The following is a 19,332-nucleotide window of genomic DNA, read 5'->3' as shown; positions in this document are numbered from 1 at the left end:
TAAAAATAGAACCACTGTTTGATTCAGCTTCTACTCTTGAGTATTTATCCAAAGAAAACAAGAACACTAACTAGAAAAGATATATGCATTCCTATGTTCATTGCAGCATTACTTGAAATAACCAGGTTATGAAAGCAACCTAAGCACCCAACAATAGATGAATGAATAAAGATGTAATATATAAATATATACATATAATATTCATATATGGATATTAATCAGCCATGAAAAAGAACAAAATCTTGCCATTTGCGACAACATGGATGGACCTAGAGGTCCATATTACGCTAAGTGAAGTTAGATGGAGAAAGACAAATGCCATATGATTTCACTTATATGTAGAATGAACAAACATAAAGCAGAAACAGTTATAGATACAAAGAACAAATTGGTGGTTGCTAGAGGGGAGGCAGGTAAGAATGGTGGGGGGAAAAGGTAAGGGAGATTAAAAGTACAAGCTTCTAGTTACAAAATGAATGAGTCATAGGTCTGAAATGTACAGTGTGGAGAATTTAGTCAATAACTATGTAATATCTTTGTATGGTGACACTAGTAAATAGACTTACATCATTTTGAAATGTGGGCTTCCCCGGTGGCTCAGTGGTAAAGAACCCACCTGCAATGCAGGAGATACAGGTTTGATCCCTGGTTTGGGAAGATCTCCTAGAGGAGGGTATGGCAACTCATTCCAGGATTCTTGTCTGGAGAATCCCATGGACAGAGGAGCCTGGCAGGCTATAGTCCATAGGGTCGCAAAGAGTCAGACATGACTGAACACGCATGCACACACACAGGCATTTTGAGATATATAGAAATATTGAGACAGTATGTTGTAGAACAGGAACTAAAGTTGTAGATAAATTATACATCAAAAACAAATAAATGAACTCAACTTATAGAAAAGGGTATCAAATTTGTGATTACCAGAGCAGGGAGGGGAAGTTGAATGAAGGTGGTCAAAAGGTACAAACTTCCAGATTTAAGTACTAGGAATGTAATGGACACTATGATAAATATAATTAACACTGCTGTATACTATATATGAAAGTTTTGTTTCTTTTTAAAAAAAATTTATCTTATTTTGCAAGACAAGGGAGACTAACTTGACTTGGTCACTTCTTGCTTATGCCTCTGGAAATCATGGGCAGAACTTAAACTCTTCGCCAATATTTTTATGAGGTAACCACTAACCAATTCCCTATCATTTAAGAAAAGTCTAATATTGTAACCAATCACTGTGAAGAATAAGCAGTCACTGGGGTCGCTAAGAGTCAGGCACAACTGAGCGACTTCACTTTCACTTTTCACTTTCATGCATTGGAGAAGGAAATGGCAACCCACTCCAGTGTTCTTGCCTGGAGAATCCCAGGGACGGGGGAGCCTGGTGGGCTGCCGTCTATGAGGTCGCACAGAGTCGGACATGATTGAAGTGACTTAGCAGCAGCAGCAGCCTCCTCACTAATGTTGTTATTGTTTAGTTGCTAAGTTGTGACTGACTCTTGTGATCCCATAGACTGTAGCGCTCCAGGCTCCTAAGACCATGGGATTTCCCAGGCAAGAATACTGAAGTGGGTTGCTGTTTCCTTCCCCAGGGGATCTTCCCGACCCAGGGATTGAACTTGTGTCTCCTGCATTACAGGTGGATTCTTTACCAGTTGAGCCACAAGGGAAGCCCTAAAGTTTTGTTTCTTTAGCTTTGTATTTATATGAGATGATGGATGTTTACTAAGCTTATTGTCATAGTCATTTCATGAGATAGGTCAAATTATTATTTTGGACACCTTAAATTTATACAGTGCTATATGTCAATTATACCTCAATAATTATGGAAGAAGAAAAAAATAAAAGAGTTCTGAGGATCACATGAGATTAAGTTCTTGCATGTGGTTCATAAACTGAAAAGTGCTATGCAAAAGTCTGGAACTGTAACTAAGTCGTTAAGGATAGGGAAGACTTTAACAAAAGGCACTGGGGAAGAAGGGCCTCTGGGCAGGGAGAATGAAAAGCAAAGTGGTTTTTTTGTGCTGAGACTAAAGGAAACTGGGCTTTGAAGTCTAGCAAGATGAAAGCAGTCAAGGAAAGCCTATGTTTTTAAGACCATTAAGTAAACAAAGGACCCCAAGCTTAAAGGATTAAAACCAAGCCTTATGGTCTTACACAGATACACAAGAGCCTGGGGGCACATAATACCACAAAACAGTAATGAATGACTTGCACACATGCTTCTTTCGCTGCCTAGATGGCCTCTGTTGAAGGCAGGCAGGGGCATTGTCATCTTTGTTTCCAGGAGCCTGATAATTTCTGCTCAAGGGCACTGCGCTCCATTCTCAAGGAACCAGTGGGCGTCCAAAAGTCTTGGGTCCTCGCTAACCCAAGGGATGGGACAGACTCCGCAGCTGGGTAGCCTTGAAAAGCAGGTTCTGTGCACACTGGGGTGCCCTCCCCGTATCCGGTATCAGATGTCCAAACCTATGAGAGCTCACCCCATCCAAGGCAGAGTATGCTAATCCTTACTTTAAGGGAGTGTAGATGGGCGTGGGGGTGGGGGTGGGGAGGGGTGGGGGTGGGGAGGGCTAGGGGGTGGGGTGGGTGGGGACCGATTTATGATGGAAATCAAGAGTTGGTTGGGGACCATGACTACAACAAGTGAAAAAACTTAATGGAACTACGCAGATGGGCGCGAGTACGCGCGCACACGCAAAAATGAGTGCAAGCCTGAGTGGTTAAATCTGAGGTTTGTCATCTAGTTAATTGCTTCTGTCTAGTCCATTGGATAGGACAGGACAGGGAGGCCTGGCGTGCTGCGATTCATGGGGTCGCAAAGAGTCGGACACGACTGAGCGACTGATCTGATCTGAGTCCACTGTACTCCGCCGATATTAATTTCCTGGTTTTGATAACGCAGTGTAGTTATGTAAGGTGTTGAGAGAAGCTGGATGGGTGATGGGTAAGAGGGACCTTTTTGTACTAATTCTGTCACTTTGGGGGAGAGTTTATAATTATTTCAAAATGAAAAACAAAAAAAACAAAAGGACTCTAACGGCAAGCCTAGCCCGGTCCCGCCCACCCCGAAAAGGACCCACCCCTCAGGCTTCTTCGCTCAACTCGGCCTCTCCTGCCAGAAGGAGGCGAGGAGGGGCGGGGCGGGGAGGGGGGCGCATGCGCAGACCCGGAACTCGCGCCGCGGCTCCGGGAAGTCACGCTTGCGCAGTCTGTCACCCTGGTAGGCGCGCCAGCCTGTCTCCGCGGTGGGAGACTGGGCAGCCTCGGCCCCTGCGCTTGCCGTCTTTTCCGGCAGTTGGGGCTCTTCCTGTCGTCTTCACACCCGCAACCGCCCCGCGGCCCCCTACTTCAGAGTCCCTAACGCGTCCCCACCCCTCCTCCGGTCGGCTGGCAGCTGCTGCGGGGGTTTCGCCTTGCCTCACTTCGAGACCGCTGGCCCGGCTGGCGTCTGCGGCTGTTCGCCGCCCCCAGCCCTGCCTCTCCCCTCAGCCCGGGGCTCCGGTGAGTGTCTTGCTGCCGTTGTCTTCCGTCCATCCCGGCCTTTTCCTTTCTCTCCTCTTTCCCTGACTCTTTTTTGGGGTTTTCCCTTTCCCGCCGGCGTCTTCTTTCCAGCCCTGCCCTTTCGGCCCCTGCTGTCAGTGCTTTTCCTCCCGGCTTCCAGAGGCTCCTGGCCGGTCCTCCACATGGTTTCCCAGGCTCCGCACCCCGTCCTTTCTGTCTTCGAGTGCTGTTGGGGCGGGGTGCCAGGCTCTCTTCTTTCCATGTCGCTTGCTTTGTCTCCTCGCTGCCACCGCTCAGTCCCCTCCAGGATGTCTGTCGGTCGTTACCAATTTTCACGTCCTTTTCTTTTTTTCTGGAGTCTTAAGAATCTGAGGGGTGTTGTCTGAGGCGGTTGTCGAAAACCACCCCCCTCCCCCACCTTGGGGGGCGGCGGTTACCTTTGCGTCTGCCCCCTTCCCTATGGTTAATCTTAGGGTACCGGGCTTCAGATAATCCAACTGAAAACCACAGGAAAATGTAGTGAAGCCGTCTTTAAAGAAGAGAGTGGAGAAGGAAAGTAAGGACTTGGGGCAGAGTCTGTGCAAAAAGACTTCAAGTGTGCAGAATGGCAGGTAGAGTGACCCAGAGCTCCCACTAGACGAACAGACCCAAAGATAATCTTGTTCTTTTTGAAGTGTACAGGGGAAGACTGGAGTGGAGACCACTGCCTTTCTTCTCCCTTTCAGCGCACTTTGGCTCCGAGTTGGAATTAGCCAGGCAGTGGATGTGGTTTCCCTAAGCGTAAAACAACCGCCACCACAATAACAGGCTCCAGTCTCCCCCAGGCAAGAGATGGCAGCTTCCTCTTAAGGGGATGAGGTCAACTCTATTCCGCTTGGTATAGAAAACCATTCCATGTCCTAACCCCACCCCCGTCATACATACATATTTTCGGCTCCTAGTAATGGGCATAAGAAACCAATTTTTCCTAGCTAATCTTTTATAAGATACTCAACTAAGTGCATAGCATTGTACCCGATATGGGGAAAAATATTAAAAGCATTATAAGACAGGGTGCTTGCTTTCCAGTGAGTTAGAGTTCCAGGAGGAAAAATTAGATATGTGACTATTAAGGAATAGTCTCAGCTCCAGTGTTGAATTGTCCAAATGAAAGATACTAGGTTGTCAGTCACAAAGAAAGAAAGAATTGGTGAGGAAAGGGGATATTTATGGAGTTCACAGGGTACTTTTGTAAAGTCAGTCAGTTAACCATGCATAACTCTCTAGATACAATGATAGTTTTCATTTGATCTTCTTTTAATGTTTGCCCCGACTTGTGAAGATCACATTCTTCTGTTAGATTTCTTTTTTAACTTTTAAGAGTCCTTGCTTACCTATCATTTCTTAATTCTGAGCTGGAGAATGAAAGAAATAGGGCAAGGGCCTCCAGTGGCCTATAGGTCAGGACAAGAAGGCTTGAGTTGTCAAAGCTTGAGGGAGAGTCGTCTTATGGAAAGTACTTGATTGACCCAGAAAACCTATAAATTGCTATAGGGCAATAGTAACTTTTGATGAAAGGTTATTAGAATTATCAATTATGAATTTATGAGCAGAGGAAAAGGATGGGGGGGAGGGTTTGAAGAAAGGCCGAAGGGAAGGACAGTGTAACCTTAGCCATTGCATTAGAGACTGAATGAAGGTTGAAAACCATTCTGTTACAACATTATTGGCCTTTTATAGGAGTAACTTTGAGTGCACTTAATCTCCTGTTGATCTTCTACAAAGTTTAGGAAGACATGCTAGCAACTTAAATGGGTCAAAATTTTGTTCTCCAGTTTTTATATACCCATTAATATAAATGTAATTTTGTTCTTTAACTTTGTTGACAACTGAAAATCATTAATTTGCTCAATTTATGTTTACTAACTGCCTGTTATATGGAAGGCATTGTTTTCTTAGCTTAAACACTCTTTAGTTGTGTTTTTATGTGGAAATAATTTCATTTGTTAAAATGTGTATGTATATGTATAGAGACAGACTGGAACATTCTCCGGAAATTTTCAGACAGGGGAGGAGTACTAAGCACTCTCTTGCTTCAGACTTGTTTTTAAATCTGGTTTTAAAATTTCCTCACCAAACTTAGAGAGCATGTGGTTTTCATTGTGGGTGGAGGGGGTACAGGCTGACAAATAAGGAACCACACCCAAGCTTCATAAACCAGACAGAGGTTTAAAAAGAATTCTGATATCCTAAAAACATTTGAGTTTGCTTTGATGTTAGCAGAAACTTCCCCATAAAAAATAACATTTTATAGTAAGATTGAGACGAGTTCAGTGTCTTGAATTTGTGATTACTGATCATTTTAGCACATCGTGAATGACTGAAGTAGAGCCTTGATTTTGAATCTCTTCTCTGAAAAAATTATTCTTTATGTGATTTCCCCCCCCAGTATCTTTTTGTAAAATTGCTTAATGTTAAGTCTTTTTTCTTAGTAATAATGTGTTTACACTTTTCTTAAAAGGCTACATTTAATCTCCGAAACAATTTTAAAAGCTGCTAAGTATCAAGAGGAGAACCTTAAGAAAACTTTTGTAATTAAAAGATGCTTGCTCCTTGGAAGGAAAGCTATGACAAACCTAGACAGTGTATTAAAAAGCAGAGATACCACTTTGCCAAACAAAGGCCTGTATAGCAAAGCTAGGGTTTTTCTAGTAGTCATGTACTAATGTGAGAGTTGAACCATAAGGAAGGCTGAATGCCAAAGAATTGATGCTTTTGAATTGTGGTGCTGGATGGAGGAGACTCTTGAGAATCCCTTGGACTGCAAGGAGATCAAACCAGTCAATCCTAAAGGAAATCAACCCTGAATATTCATTGGAAGGACTGATGCTGAAGCTCCCATACTTTGGCTACCTGGTGTGAAGAGCTGAGTCATTGGAAAAGACCTTGATGCTGGGTAAGATTGAGGGCAGGCGGAGGAAGGGTCAACAGAAGATAAGATGGTTGGATGGCATCCTCGATTCAATGGACATGAGTTTGAGCAAACTCTGGGAGATGGTGAAGGCAGGGAAGCCTGGCATGCTGCAGTCCATGGGGGTCACAAAGAGGCGGACACAACTGAGTGACTAAGTAACAACAAAGCTATTTAAACCTCATTGGTATCAGTTTTCAAATATGTAAAACTAGGAAGTTCGGGCCTCTTGTTTTTAAGGTATCTTTCATCACTAAAGTTATGACTCAGGTTTTTTTCTTTTGTAGTATTGTTTCCATCATAGGTCTTTGTTTTAACTTGTCAACTCAAATAGATAGCAGACATCTGTCGAATACCATAAGCCATGTCACAGTACATTTATACCTATAGGTGAAGATTTTAGTCATAGATTTTTTTTTAAATTATAGAAATTTTAAATTTAAAAGTTCTTGGTAACTTAGTACACACTCATTGAAGAAAATGTGGAAAAACACAAACAAGAAGATGATCTGTTGTATTCTCACTGCCTAGAGTTAGACCACTAATAATATTTTTCCCCACTGGTAACATTTTTATATATGTTTCTAATAATTCTGTGCATATACAGTAAACACATAAAAGTGAAATGGTATATGTTCTGTTTTATAACATTATTTTCAATTAGATTGGAAATATTTTTCCTGAAAAATGTTTTTTGTCTTATTCTTTAAAGGCTTGCCTGACAAACATTTAAAGATATTTTAATTGTCTGCATGTTATTTCATTGTAGGACTTTCCCATGATTTAATCAGTTCTGTTCTTGGTTATTCAAGTTACTTGTAGTTTTTCTTTGTCATTACAATGTTGCATTGAATCCCCTTGTGTGTGAATCCTTGTGGGTCTTTGATTCCTTCGAGGTAGATTCCTAGATGGCAAAGAGTGGTACTGTCTGTGTTACATGTTCTTAATATATGTGTCTGGTATTGTGGTCTTGTTCCCTTCTTTCTGAAAAATGCAACGCTCTTCCTTAAGGATATATTCATGTCGCTTTTGCTATATGGTAATTTCTTTGTATGTTTCCACAGCATTTTACTTGTTGATTTGCTTACTGAATTGCTTCTAGTTTCTCCTAACACAGTTGATGGCATAAGGACCATCTTCTATAGTACACATCTTGTTCATGTTCCCTTAAGAGCCTGTGTGGAGTGGGGAAGTCCCTGGCAGTCTGGTGGTTTCGTCTCTGCGCTTCCACTGCAGGGAGCACGGGTTCCATTGGCACAAGAAAAATAAAAAAGGAACCTGTGTGATAGTTTCTCTAGGCCTTATACCTAGGCATGGTAGTTCTGTGTCAAAAAACTTTAATGTATACTTGTTTTCACCAAGTATTCTGTTTGTCTGGGTTTTGTTTTATACTGTTTGTATTCCAGAAAACTTAGGTCAATTTACATTCCTACTAGTAGGGTAGGAGAGTACAGAACTGGTGGATTCCATCTCCAAAACTAATACCTCTTTTTTTTCATTGTTTCTAGCAGCCATGGCAATGACAGGCTCAACACCTTGCTCGTCCATGAGTAGTCACACAAAGGAAAGGGTGACGATGACCAAAGTGACACTGGAGAATTTTTATAGCAACCTTATTGCTCAACATGAAGAACGAGAAATGAGGTAAAGAATTTTGAGAAAATCGAGTCATGGTTTTGGGATCCTTCTCTTGTATCATGAATCACATTTGTAATATGATTGAAAGAAGACAAGAGTAGCAGCAACCATGGTCTAACCAGTTCCATTACAGTGGAGTGACAGTGTCGTTGATTTCCAAGGTCCTTGCTAATAACCCACTTATTTCTATTTCTGTTTACTGGTCAAGAACGTAAAATTCCATGGTACTATAAGAAGTTAATTGGACCAAAACCTTGCAGTTCATCGTTAAGGCACTGTGATATAATGGAAAGAGCAGCATTATGGAGCCAGATCTGGGTTTAGAATCCTGCCTTTACCATCTGGTCGATGTATGAGGTTAGAACAGATTTTTAGTCTTTCTGCACATCAGTTCTCCTATCTGGAAAATGAGGAGAGTACTACTTGCCTTTCAGCATTGCTGTAGGTATTGAATGTAACACATATGAGTACCCACCAAAGTGCGTCACACCTAGAAATCACGTGAGTGGTGGTAGTAGTAGCGTTACTGAGTCGAAGCTCATGCTGCTCGCTGCACTGACAGACCAGTAAATTGAGAGATGAGTTGTTGGGGCAAGGAATAGTGACTTTATTCTGAAAGTGAGAAAACTGAGAAGATGGTGGACTCATAGCTCTAAAGAACCACCTTGCCTAAGGCTTTTCTTCCACTAACTGGAGAGGGAGTAAAGTCAGACATTTCCTGGTTCTAGTCAGCCTCCAGAGGAGTTGTTTTAATTTCTTCCTCCCTGCAATCATTCACAGGTAGGCCTGGTCATGATTGTTCTATGAGTTAAACAAAGGCCTTTTAGCTTAATGCTCATTACTTGAGAGGCAGGGTTACCAGAGATGGGTCATTACATATAATTTAAGCTTATAAGGCGAAATGGCAACCTACTCCAGTGTTCTTGCCTGGAGAATCCGAGGGACAGGGGAGCCTGGTGGGCTGCCGTCTATGGGGTCGCACAGAGTCGGACACGACTGCCTCGACTTAGCAGCAGCAGCAGCAGCAAAGGGTCTTCCCTATTAGAGTGGCAGGTATTGTTACTGATCTAGTGTGTACTATCCATGAAGTAACTCATTTAAAATTTTTTTCCATTATTTTATTAAGAAAATATTCAGAAGCACAGAAAAGTTGAAAGAATTGTTTTCAATAAATACCCATACAGACATCATATAGATTCTACATTTATCATTTATCACATATTGATCTGTCCATCCCTTAATACATTCATTAATTCATCTTAATCTTTTTGCTTGTACTTCAAAGTATGTTGCGGATGTCTGTATGTTTTATCTCTGAATATTTCTGCTTGTATAATGAGTTTGATATATATATTTCTTAAGGGAGTTTAAAGTTTGCATACAATGAAATGTACCACCTTAAGGGTACATTTTGATGAATTTTGACAAAAATATATACCTGTGTAACTTAAATCTTCGGAGAAGGCAATGGCACCCCCCACTCCAGTACTCTTGCCTGGAAAATCCCATGGACGGAGGAGCCTGGTGGGCTGCAGTCCATGGGGTCTCGGAGAGTCAGACACGACTGAGCGACTTCACTTTCACTTTCATGCATTGGAGAAGGAAATGGCAACCTACTCCAGTGTTCTTGCCTGGAGAATCCCAGGGACGGGGGAGCCTGGTGGGCTGCTGTCTATGGGGTCACACAGAGTTGGACACGACTAAAGCGACTTAGCAGCAACTTAAACCTTTCTCAAGACAGACTGTTACCATTACCCCCGAAGGGTCTTTCCTGGAGATTCTTCTTCAACCCCTGGCCACTGCTGTTGTGGTTTTGTTTCTACCATAGATTAATATTGTCTGTTCCATACAAATGGAACATGTAAATGGATTCATTTGAATAAAGCATCTTGCACTCAGCCTAATGTTTTAAAAGTTCATCCATTTTGCTATTGTGTCCATAGTTTGTTCCTTTATATTCCTGAATACCATTCTGTTTTCTGATTATACCATAGTTTGCTTGTATGTTCTTTTATTGATAAAAAATTAGGCTTTTTAAAGTTTTTGGCTGTTCTGAGTAAGTTGCTCTGAACATTTATGTATAGATCTTTTCGCGAACATTTGTTTTCAGTTCTTAGGTAAATATTTAGAAATGAAATAGCTGGCTCTTGGCTCATAAATATACATAAATATGTGTTTAGTTTTATGAGAAGTTGCTAGACATTTTTCTAAAATATTTCCAATGATGTATGAGAGTTGTAGTTGCTTTATATATATATTTTTTAAACATTGGTATTGTCAGTCTTTTAACTAGCTGCTTTTGTGGATGCTCAGTGTTATTTGATTGTTTTTTTAATTTGCATTTCCCTAATGATTAAATGATGTTCAACATTTTTATTTATATGCCTTTTGGCCATATTTTCCTTTGTGAAGTGTTTGTTCAATTTTTTTTTTTTTTGTTCAAATTTTTTAACTATTGAGTTTTAGAATTTCTTTATACATCTTAGATAGTGATCCTTTGCTGTAGATGTGTTTTGCAAAGTTTCTACCAGTCCGTGGCTTTCCTGTTCATCTAATTTGGCTTTTTTTTTTTTCTTTTGTGGTTATTGCATCCTGTGACCTGTAAGAAACCTTTGCCTACTCCTCAGTCATGAAGATAATTCTATTATGTTTTCTTCTGGAAGTTTTATAGGCTTAGTTTTTGTATTTATGTGATCAATCTTGAATTGATAAGTGTGTGGGGTATGAGATGGGGTTTGAAATTTATTTTCCATATGGATATCCAGTTATTTTAGTACTCTTTATTGCAAACTTTCTTTTCCCCATTAAATTGCTTTGGCACTTTTGAAAATCAAATGCCATATAATTGTGAATCTGTCTGGGCTCTTTGTTCTATTTCATTTATCTGTCTGTCTGTATGCCAGTATCAGATTGTCTTGATTATCAGAGCTTTGTAGTAAGTTTTGAAGTCAGTATAAGCCTTCAACTTGGTGGTGGTTCTTGTCTTTTTCAAGGTTACTTTGGATATTCTTGGTTTTTTGAATTTACATATACATTTTAAAATCAGCTTATCAGTTTCTGCAGAAAAGCCTGGTGGAATTATGGTTGTAGTTGTATTGAGTCTGTGGATCAGTTTGAGGGAGGGTTGACATCTTTACAATATTGACTTTTTGATGCGTATCAATCTATTTTTGTTCGGTTTTTAATATTTCTTAGCAATAGTTTGTAGTTTTAGGGTGGAGGCATTTCATGTCTTTTGTTTGTCTATTAGTAATATTTTTGGATTTTTTTTATGCTATTGTAAGTGGGTATTTGAAAGTTCATTTTCCACTTTTTTGTTGCTAGCATATAGAACTATAACTGAATTTTGCATATTGACCTTAAACCTTACAACTTGCTAATTTACTTTCATAGTAGCCTTTTTGTAGATTCCTTAGAATTTTCTTTGTAAAGAATCATACCCAGATAGAGTTCTACATCTTCCTTTCCAGTCTGTACACATTTTCTTTCTTTTTACCTTTTCACATTGACTAGGATTTCGGGTGCAGTGTGGAATGTAAGTGATGGGAGTAGACACCTTTTGTTCCCGTTTACAGGGGAAAGCACTGTTTCTCTGTTAGTTATGATGTTAAGGTAGGTTTTTCAAAGATGCTCTTCATTGATTGGGAAAGTTTCCTTATGTTCCTGTTTGAGAATTTTTATCATGAGTGGGTGTTGAGTTTTGTCAAATGCTTTTTCTGCATCTTTGAGATGATCGCCTTGTGTTTTCTTTATTCTTCCACTATAGTGAATTACATGGACTGGGTTTTGAATGTTAGACTCACCTTCCATTCTTAGGGTAAAACCCTCTTAGTCAAAATGCATTATTCTCTTTATATATTGCTGGATTCGGTGTGCTAAGGTATGGATAAGGATTTTTGCAGTCATTTTCTTCAGGAGGGTAGAAATCATAATTTACATGGGATATATGATTTGATTTTAAATATGCAGCTCTGTATGCAGAATAGCAAGATACTTTATACGGGTGGTGGCTAGCTTTGTTCACTGGGACAAATAAGAGCCTGTACAGTGCTCTTTGTTAGGATCATGGGGCATTCAAAAATAAATTTGTATGCTCTAGGCATGTAAAACCTGTTGGGGATGGTTATTTTCAAATACAACTGCTCTGTTGAAATCAGAGCTTCTGGTGTTACAGTTACAAAGAAATGTTTATGAGTTCTGATTAAGTTACTTATTTTATTTGATAATAGTCAGTTGGTACTTGTTACCTGTTTTATTTACAGTAGTGTGTATATGTTAATCCCAGTCTCCTAATTTATCACTTCTTTCCATGTTTCCCCTTTGGTAACTGTAAGTTTGATTTCAAGATCTGTGAGTCTATTTCTGTTTTTGTAAATAAGTTCATTTGTATCATTTTTTAATTAGATTCCACATGTGAAAGTCAGTCAGTTGTGTCTGACTCTTTGTGACCCCATGGACTATATACAGTCCATGGAATTCTCCAGGCTAGAATACTGGAGCGGGTAGCCTTTCCCTTCTCCGAGGGATCTTCCCAACCCAGGGATCGAACCCAGGTCTCCCACATTGCAGACAGATTCTTTACCAGCTGAGCCACAAGGGAAACAGATTCCACATATAAGTGATACCATATGATTTGCCTTTCTCTAACTGATTTACATCACTTAGAATGATAATCTCCAGGTCCATCCATGTTGCTACAAATGGCATTGTTTTCAGCTTTTTTATGTCTGAGTCATATTCCATTGCATGTATGTATCACATCTTTTTTATTTGTTTCTCTGTTGATGGAGATTTAGGTTGCTTCCATGTCTTGGCTATTGTAAATACCGCTTCAGTGAACATTGGGGTGCATGGATCTTTTTGAATTACGATTTTCTCCAGGTACAAGCCCAAGAGTGAGATTGCTGGGTAATATGGTAGTTCTGTGTTTAGTTTTTTAAGGAAGCTCCATACTTTTCTCCATAATGGTTGTACCAGTTTACATTCCTACCAACAGTGTAGGAGGGTTCCCTTTTCTCCGTAGCCTCTCCAGCATTTATTGTTTGTAGACTTTTTGATGAGGGCCATTTTGAACAGTGTGAGGTGATACCTTATTCTGGTTTTTACATTTCCTTAGTGTCCTCGTTTTTGGACATGAGTTGATATTTGGTCTTAAGTTTGTTGATACAGTTTGGTAGGACTGTTTTATTTTGGGTTTTATCACTCCAAGAAAATTTTAAAAAAAGCAGTATATAAATAGCTCATATAACTCAACATCGGAAAATCAAACAATGCGATTGAAAACTGGGCAGAAGAGCTGAATAGACATTTTCCCATAGAGGAAACACAGATGGCCAGCAGCCACATGAAAAGACGCTCAGCCTCACTAATCATCAGGGGAATGCAATTCAAAGCCACAATATCACCTCACACCTATCAGAGTGGCTGTCACCAAAAAGAACATAACAATTGTTGGCAAGGATGTAGAGAAAAGAGAACCCTCCTGCATGGTCAGTGTGAATGTAAATTGATGCAGCTACTGAGGAAAACAGTATGGAGGTTTCTCAAGAAACTAAAAATAGAGTTACCATATGATCCAGCAATTCTATTCCTGGGTATATATTAGAAAAAACCAGAATCACTAGTTCAGGAAGCTGTGTACCCCAGTGTTCATAGTAGCATTATTTACAGTTGACAAGATATGGAAGCAGCCTAAATGTCCATCAATAGAGGATTGCGTAAAGAAGATTTGTAATGTGTGTGCACACACACACACAAAATGGAATATCACTAAGCCATAAAAAAGAATGAAATTTTTACCATTTCAGCAACGTGAATGGACATCCAGGGCATTATCGCTAAATGAAGTAAGTCAGACAGAGAAAGACAAATACTGTGTGATATCATTTGTGTGTAGAATTTAAAACATACCACAAACCAGTAAATATAACAAAGAAAGAAGCAGAGTCACAGATATAGAGAACAAACTAGTGGTTACCAGTAAAGGGGAGGGGTCATAAAGGGGTAGTGGAGTGGGAGGTACAAACTATTGGATGTAAGAAAGGCTACAAGGATGGATTGTACAACATAGGAAATATAGCCAGTATTTTGTGATATTTGTAAATGGATTGTAACCTTTAAAAACTATGAAAATTTGAAAAATTAAATACAGTGATTGGCAGGAGCTACTACAATAGTAAGTAAACTCAAATTGGAACTGTCAGAGATTTTCAAGAGTTTTGATGTTATGGGGGCAACATCACAGAACCTTGACAAATAAGCAGAGTTTTAATGATATGAGACAAATGATGGTTAAGAAACATTTAATTATGAATATGTGGCTAACGTGATGCTGCTACTGCTGCTGCTAAGTCGCTTCAGTCGTGTCCAACTCTGTGCGACCCCATAGATAGCCTCCCACCAGGCTCTGCCATCCTTGGGATTCTCCAGGCAAGAACACTGGAGTGGGTTGCCATTTCCTTCTCCAGTGCATGAAAGTGAAAAGTGAAATTGAAGTCACTCAGTCGTGCCCAACTCTTAGTGACCCCATGGACTGCAGCCCACCAGGCTCCTCCGTCCATGGGATTTTCCAGGCAACAGTACTGGAGTAGGTTGCCATTGCCTTCTCCAACATATGATGAGCAGTTTGAAATAATAAGTATTGGGCTGGTAAATTTGGGGGCTAATAAAAGAGATCAGGTTGTAATACAAATATTTGTTTGTATATGTCTTGTTGTCTTTAAAATCTCTAGTTTTTCCTCCCATTTATATGCAACTTCTGTGCCATTCTGTAGTAGAGCACTGGGTTATATTTGCAACTTTTTATTTATTTATGGCTGCGCTGGGTCTCCAGTGCTGCATATGGGCTTTCTCTAGTTGCGGCAAGTGTGGGGCTTCTCATTGTGGTGGCTTCTCTTGCAGAGCTAGGCATGTGGCCTCAGTAGTTGTGGTGCATGGGCTTAGTTGCTCCTCCGCATGTGGGATCTTCCCAGACCAGGGATGGAACCTATGTCCCCTGCATTGGCAGGTGGATTCTTAACCACTGGACCACCAGTGAAGTCCAACATTGGTTATATTTGAACAAAGGGTTTACTGCAGAAGATAAAAGCAGAAGGAAAAATGAAAATCATTTGGAAATTGTCTCCTGTGTAAAAGTAGAATATGAGAACATTGGGTTATTTCATAGAAACACTACAGTAATCCTACATATTGGTTTAAACAATTAAATTCCCTAAGTCTAGTGTGGCAGAATGCTTATTGAAGCTCCTTATAGGTGGCAAACTGAATACATCCAATAATGCAAATTTCATATTTTTTTAATCTGTCTTTTGCCTTTCCTGGCCTCTGTGTTAAGCTTCTCTAGCAATAGCAGTTCTCCTATTCTCTCATGTGATCCTAGGTGTCCATAAAGAGAGATAGGTATTAATAATCGCCTAGTTGTTCATAGAAAATTAGAAATTTGTAGATTATCCATAGAAAATGGATAATTTGTAGCAGTTTGAAATGAAAACTGAGGCAACTGGCATTTCTTTTTACAAAATGATCTGTGTTGTTTCTGTTCTTTATAAATATTATTTTGGAGGATTAATTAAAGCCACAAAAGCCTAATTTAATAGGCAATAATTTTGTGCTTTCCCCTTTCTTCCCCCTAAATCATTTAAGAATTCTTGTACATTTTATCCTCTGAGAACCAGCATCTGCTGCTACTTCTCTTCCATATTCTTACTCAGGTTTTTCTGTTTGCTTTTAGTCTGATCTGATAATGAGTTTTGCAATGTGTGGTTATTACAGTGAGCAAGTGCAATGTTTGATTATTACTAGTGAGCAAGTGTCAGTTTTATTTGGGCCCCAGGAATGGGTGAGTCTAGACTTATATATTAAGAAGAGGTGGCAAGAATACACAGAAGAACTGTACAGAAAAGATCTTCATGACTCAGATAACCACAATGGTGTGATCACTCACCTAGAGCCAGGCATCTTGGAGTGCCAAGTCAAGTGGACCTTACAAAGCATCACTACAAAGTTAGTGGAGGTGATGGAATTCCAGTTGAGCTATTTCAAGTCCTAAAAGATGATGTTGTGAAAGTGCTGCACACAATATGCCAGCAAATCTGGAAAACTCAGCAGTGGCCACAGGACTGGAAAAGGTCAGTTTTCATCCCAATCCCAAAGAAGGGCAATGCCAAAGAATGTTCAGACTACCTCACAATTGCACTCATCTCACACGCTAGCAAAGTAATACTCAAAATTCTCCAAGCCAGGCTTCAACAGTACATGAACCATGAACTTCGAGATGTTCAAGCTGGATTTAGAAAAGGTAGAAGAGCCAGAGATCAACTTGCCAACATCCGTTGGATCATAGAAAAAGCAAGAGAATTTCAGAAAAACATCTACTTCTGCCTTATTGACTACGCCAGAGCTTTTGACTGTGTAGATCACAACAAACTGTGGAAAATTCTTCAAGAGATGGGAATACTAGACCACCTTACCTGCTTCCTGAGAAATCTGTATGCAGGTCAAGAAGCAACAGTTAGAACCAGACATGGAACAACAGACTGGTTCCAAATTGGGAAAGGAGTACGTCAAGGCTGTGTATTGTCACCCTGCTTATTTAACTTATATGCAGAGTACATCATGTGAAATGCCAGGCTAGATGAAGCACAAGCTGAAATCAAGATTGCTGGGAGAAATATCAACAACCTCAGATATGCAGATGACACCACCCTTATGGCAGAAAGTGAAGAACTAAATAGCATCTTGATGAAAGTGAAAGAGGAGAGTGAAAAAGCTGACTTAAAACCCAGCATTCAGAAAACTAAGATCATGGCATCCAGTCCCATCAATCCATGGCAAATAGATGGAGAAACAATAGAAACAGTGACAGACTTTATTTTCTTGGGCTCCAAAATCACTGCAGATGGTGACTGCAGCCACGAAATTAAAAGACACTCACTCCTTGGAAGAAAAGCTGTGACCAACCTAGGCAGCATATTAAAAAGCAGAGACATTACTTTGCCAACAAAGGTCCGTCTAGTTAAAGCTATGGTTTTTCCAGTAATCATGTATGGGTGTGAGAGTTGGACTGTAAAGAAAGCTGAGCATTGAAGAATTGATGCTTTTGAACTCTGGTGTTGGAGAAGACTCTTAAGAGTCCCTTGGACTGCAAGGAGATCCAACCAGTCCATCCTAAAGGAAATCAGTCCTGAATATTCATTGGAAGGAGTGATGCTGAAGCTGAAACTCCAATACTTTGGCCACTTGATGCGAAGAACTGACTCATTGAAAAGACCCTGATGCTGGGAAAGATTGAAGGTGGGAGGAGAAGGGGATGACAGAGGATGAGATGGTTGGATGGCATCACGGACTGGATGGACATGAGTTTGAGCAAGCTCCAGGAGTTGATGATGGACAGGGAAGCCTGGCATGCAGCACTGCCTGGGGTTGCAAAGAGTTGGACACGACTGAGTGACTGAACTGAACTGACTAGATAAGTCAAACTAATTTGTTGAGATTTTTAAAGATTTGTGTAATATTCATTTTTAGGGTAATTCTGGAGAATTCTCAGTTTTGATCATGGAGATACCCACTGTTTATTTCTATACCATTTTCCCTGGTTTTAAGTGACTCATCTGCAGAAATTAGCAATATTGTCCACTCAACTCGCTTGTAGAGTAGACTAGCCTTTCCTCCCATCCCTGTTGCCTCTGAATCGAGCTGTGTTGGAGGCGAGTCTAAATTAGGTGTAGTAAAGGGGGCTGATTACAAGTAATCATGAATGTGTGCGTACATTGTGACACTTTTTTTTTTTTTTTTAATTTAGTAAATACATCTTAGGCTTTCCTGGTGGCTCAGAGTGTAGAATCTGCCTGCAATGCAGGAGACCTGAGTTTAATTCCTGGGTTGGGAAGATCCCCTGGAGAAGGAAATGGCAACCCACTCCTATATTCTTTGCTGGAAAAGTTCATGGGCTGGTGGACTACAGTCCATGGGGTCGCAAAGAGTTGGACACGACTAAGCGATTAACAACAGACATCTTAAAAAAATTGCTGTGTACAAAGCACTATTCTTAGTGGAAAAGGAGGATTCAGATGTGGTCCTTGTCTTCAAAAGAACTTACTGTCTCATGTGGGAAATGGGTCTCACACCCTAATAAAGGGAGCTCATGGAAGCCTTGCTGGGTGGGGTTGGGTGTGGCCTCTATGTGTGGAAGTGCCTGTCCCCCTCAGGGTCCTGGTTTGGAACATTGGAGCTGAGCTGGAGTGACCTCATCAGAAGCTGGGGTGTTAAGCTACCTGGCCCTGCAGTCAGAGACGTGTAGTGGAGGAGCCTGCCTTTGTTCATACAGTCAGCCCCTATTCCATTTTATGTTTTCTTGCTATTGTGTTTTAAAGCAAATTTGAAACATCTGTCTTTTTAGTCCTGTCTGCTTCAATATGCATCTCCAAAAGCATGGGCATTTTCTTGTCATCACAATGCCAACATGAGTCTAACAAGTTAGTAACTCTGTGGTATTGTCTCACAGAGGATGTGATTCATAAGCCTTTTGTAAGATGTCACTGTGTTATGCCATTTTTGGTGTCTTCAAGATCTTTGACTTGGTCCCAGTGAATCATTACCATGGATCATTTTGGATGGTAGGTTTTTTCTGGATATTTTCTCTAATAAAAAAATCTGAGGGAAATTCCTTGGCCATCCAGTTTTAGGACTCCGAGCTCTCACTGCCTGAGGGCCCAAAAGTTTGATCCCTGGTTGGGGAACTAAGATTTCATATTTCACAAATTGAACGCAGTGGCCAGAAAAGAAAAGAAGCTGGTTGTGTTCAAGATGTTGATGCTGCTGAATACTTTACTCTCAGGCAGATTATCTACTGAGACCAGTTTAATTACACTTGCAGCGGCAGTGTAGAATACTTTACAGTTTGAATTTAGATTTAAAATTCAGAAGGTGCAGTCTCTGTAACACACATTGTGTGATAGCATGTTAAGACTGCTGTCACCGTCTGGTGTGATCATTCAGAGAACATGTAGTCAGAAAGTATGATGGTGTTTGATATTCAGGGCCCAGAAGTAGCTGACCAGGGTTGAGTTCTTACAGTTCTTACCATGAGTTTACTCTTTTTGTGTGTGTGTTTACTCTTACTCTTCCCAACTTCAACTGTTTAACCACAAAAATGGAATTAATTTTCACTCTGGAAGTTACCAGTGGTGCAGCCTTCTCTCTCTGATGTGTATGCACACATAGATGCATATCCCCAGACATTC

At 40.4% G+C, this 19,332-nt stretch overlaps 1 protein-coding gene across 5 annotated transcripts in view; it reads left to right on the top strand.

Moving 5' to 3' along the window:
* The first annotated feature begins 3,222 nt into the window (after nt 1-3,222).
* The window catches only part of STK38 (serine/threonine kinase 38), a 41,604-nt gene continuing 25,494 nt past the window's right edge, over nt 3,223-19,332 (top strand). Inside the window, exons 1-3 of one of the 5 annotated variants that reach the window (XM_059880387.1) lie at nt 3,223-3,504; nt 6,282-6,439; nt 7,963-8,098. In XM_059880387.1, coding sequence (XP_059736370.1) covers nt 6,433-6,439; nt 7,963-8,098 — 143 coding nt within the window. In that variant the 5' untranslated portion in view covers nt 3,223-3,504; nt 6,282-6,432. 5 annotated transcript variants of the gene reach the window in all.

The sequence above is a fragment of the Bos taurus genome, chromosome 23, assembly GCF_002263795.3.
Source record: "Bos taurus isolate L1 Dominette 01449 registration number 42190680 breed Hereford chromosome 23, ARS-UCD2.0, whole genome shotgun sequence".
NCBI classification, from domain to species: Eukaryota; Metazoa; Chordata; class Mammalia; order Artiodactyla; family Bovidae; genus Bos; species Bos taurus.
The sequence above is the reverse complement of the archived record's forward strand: the minus strand, read 5'-3'. Positions and strand labels throughout refer to the sequence as shown.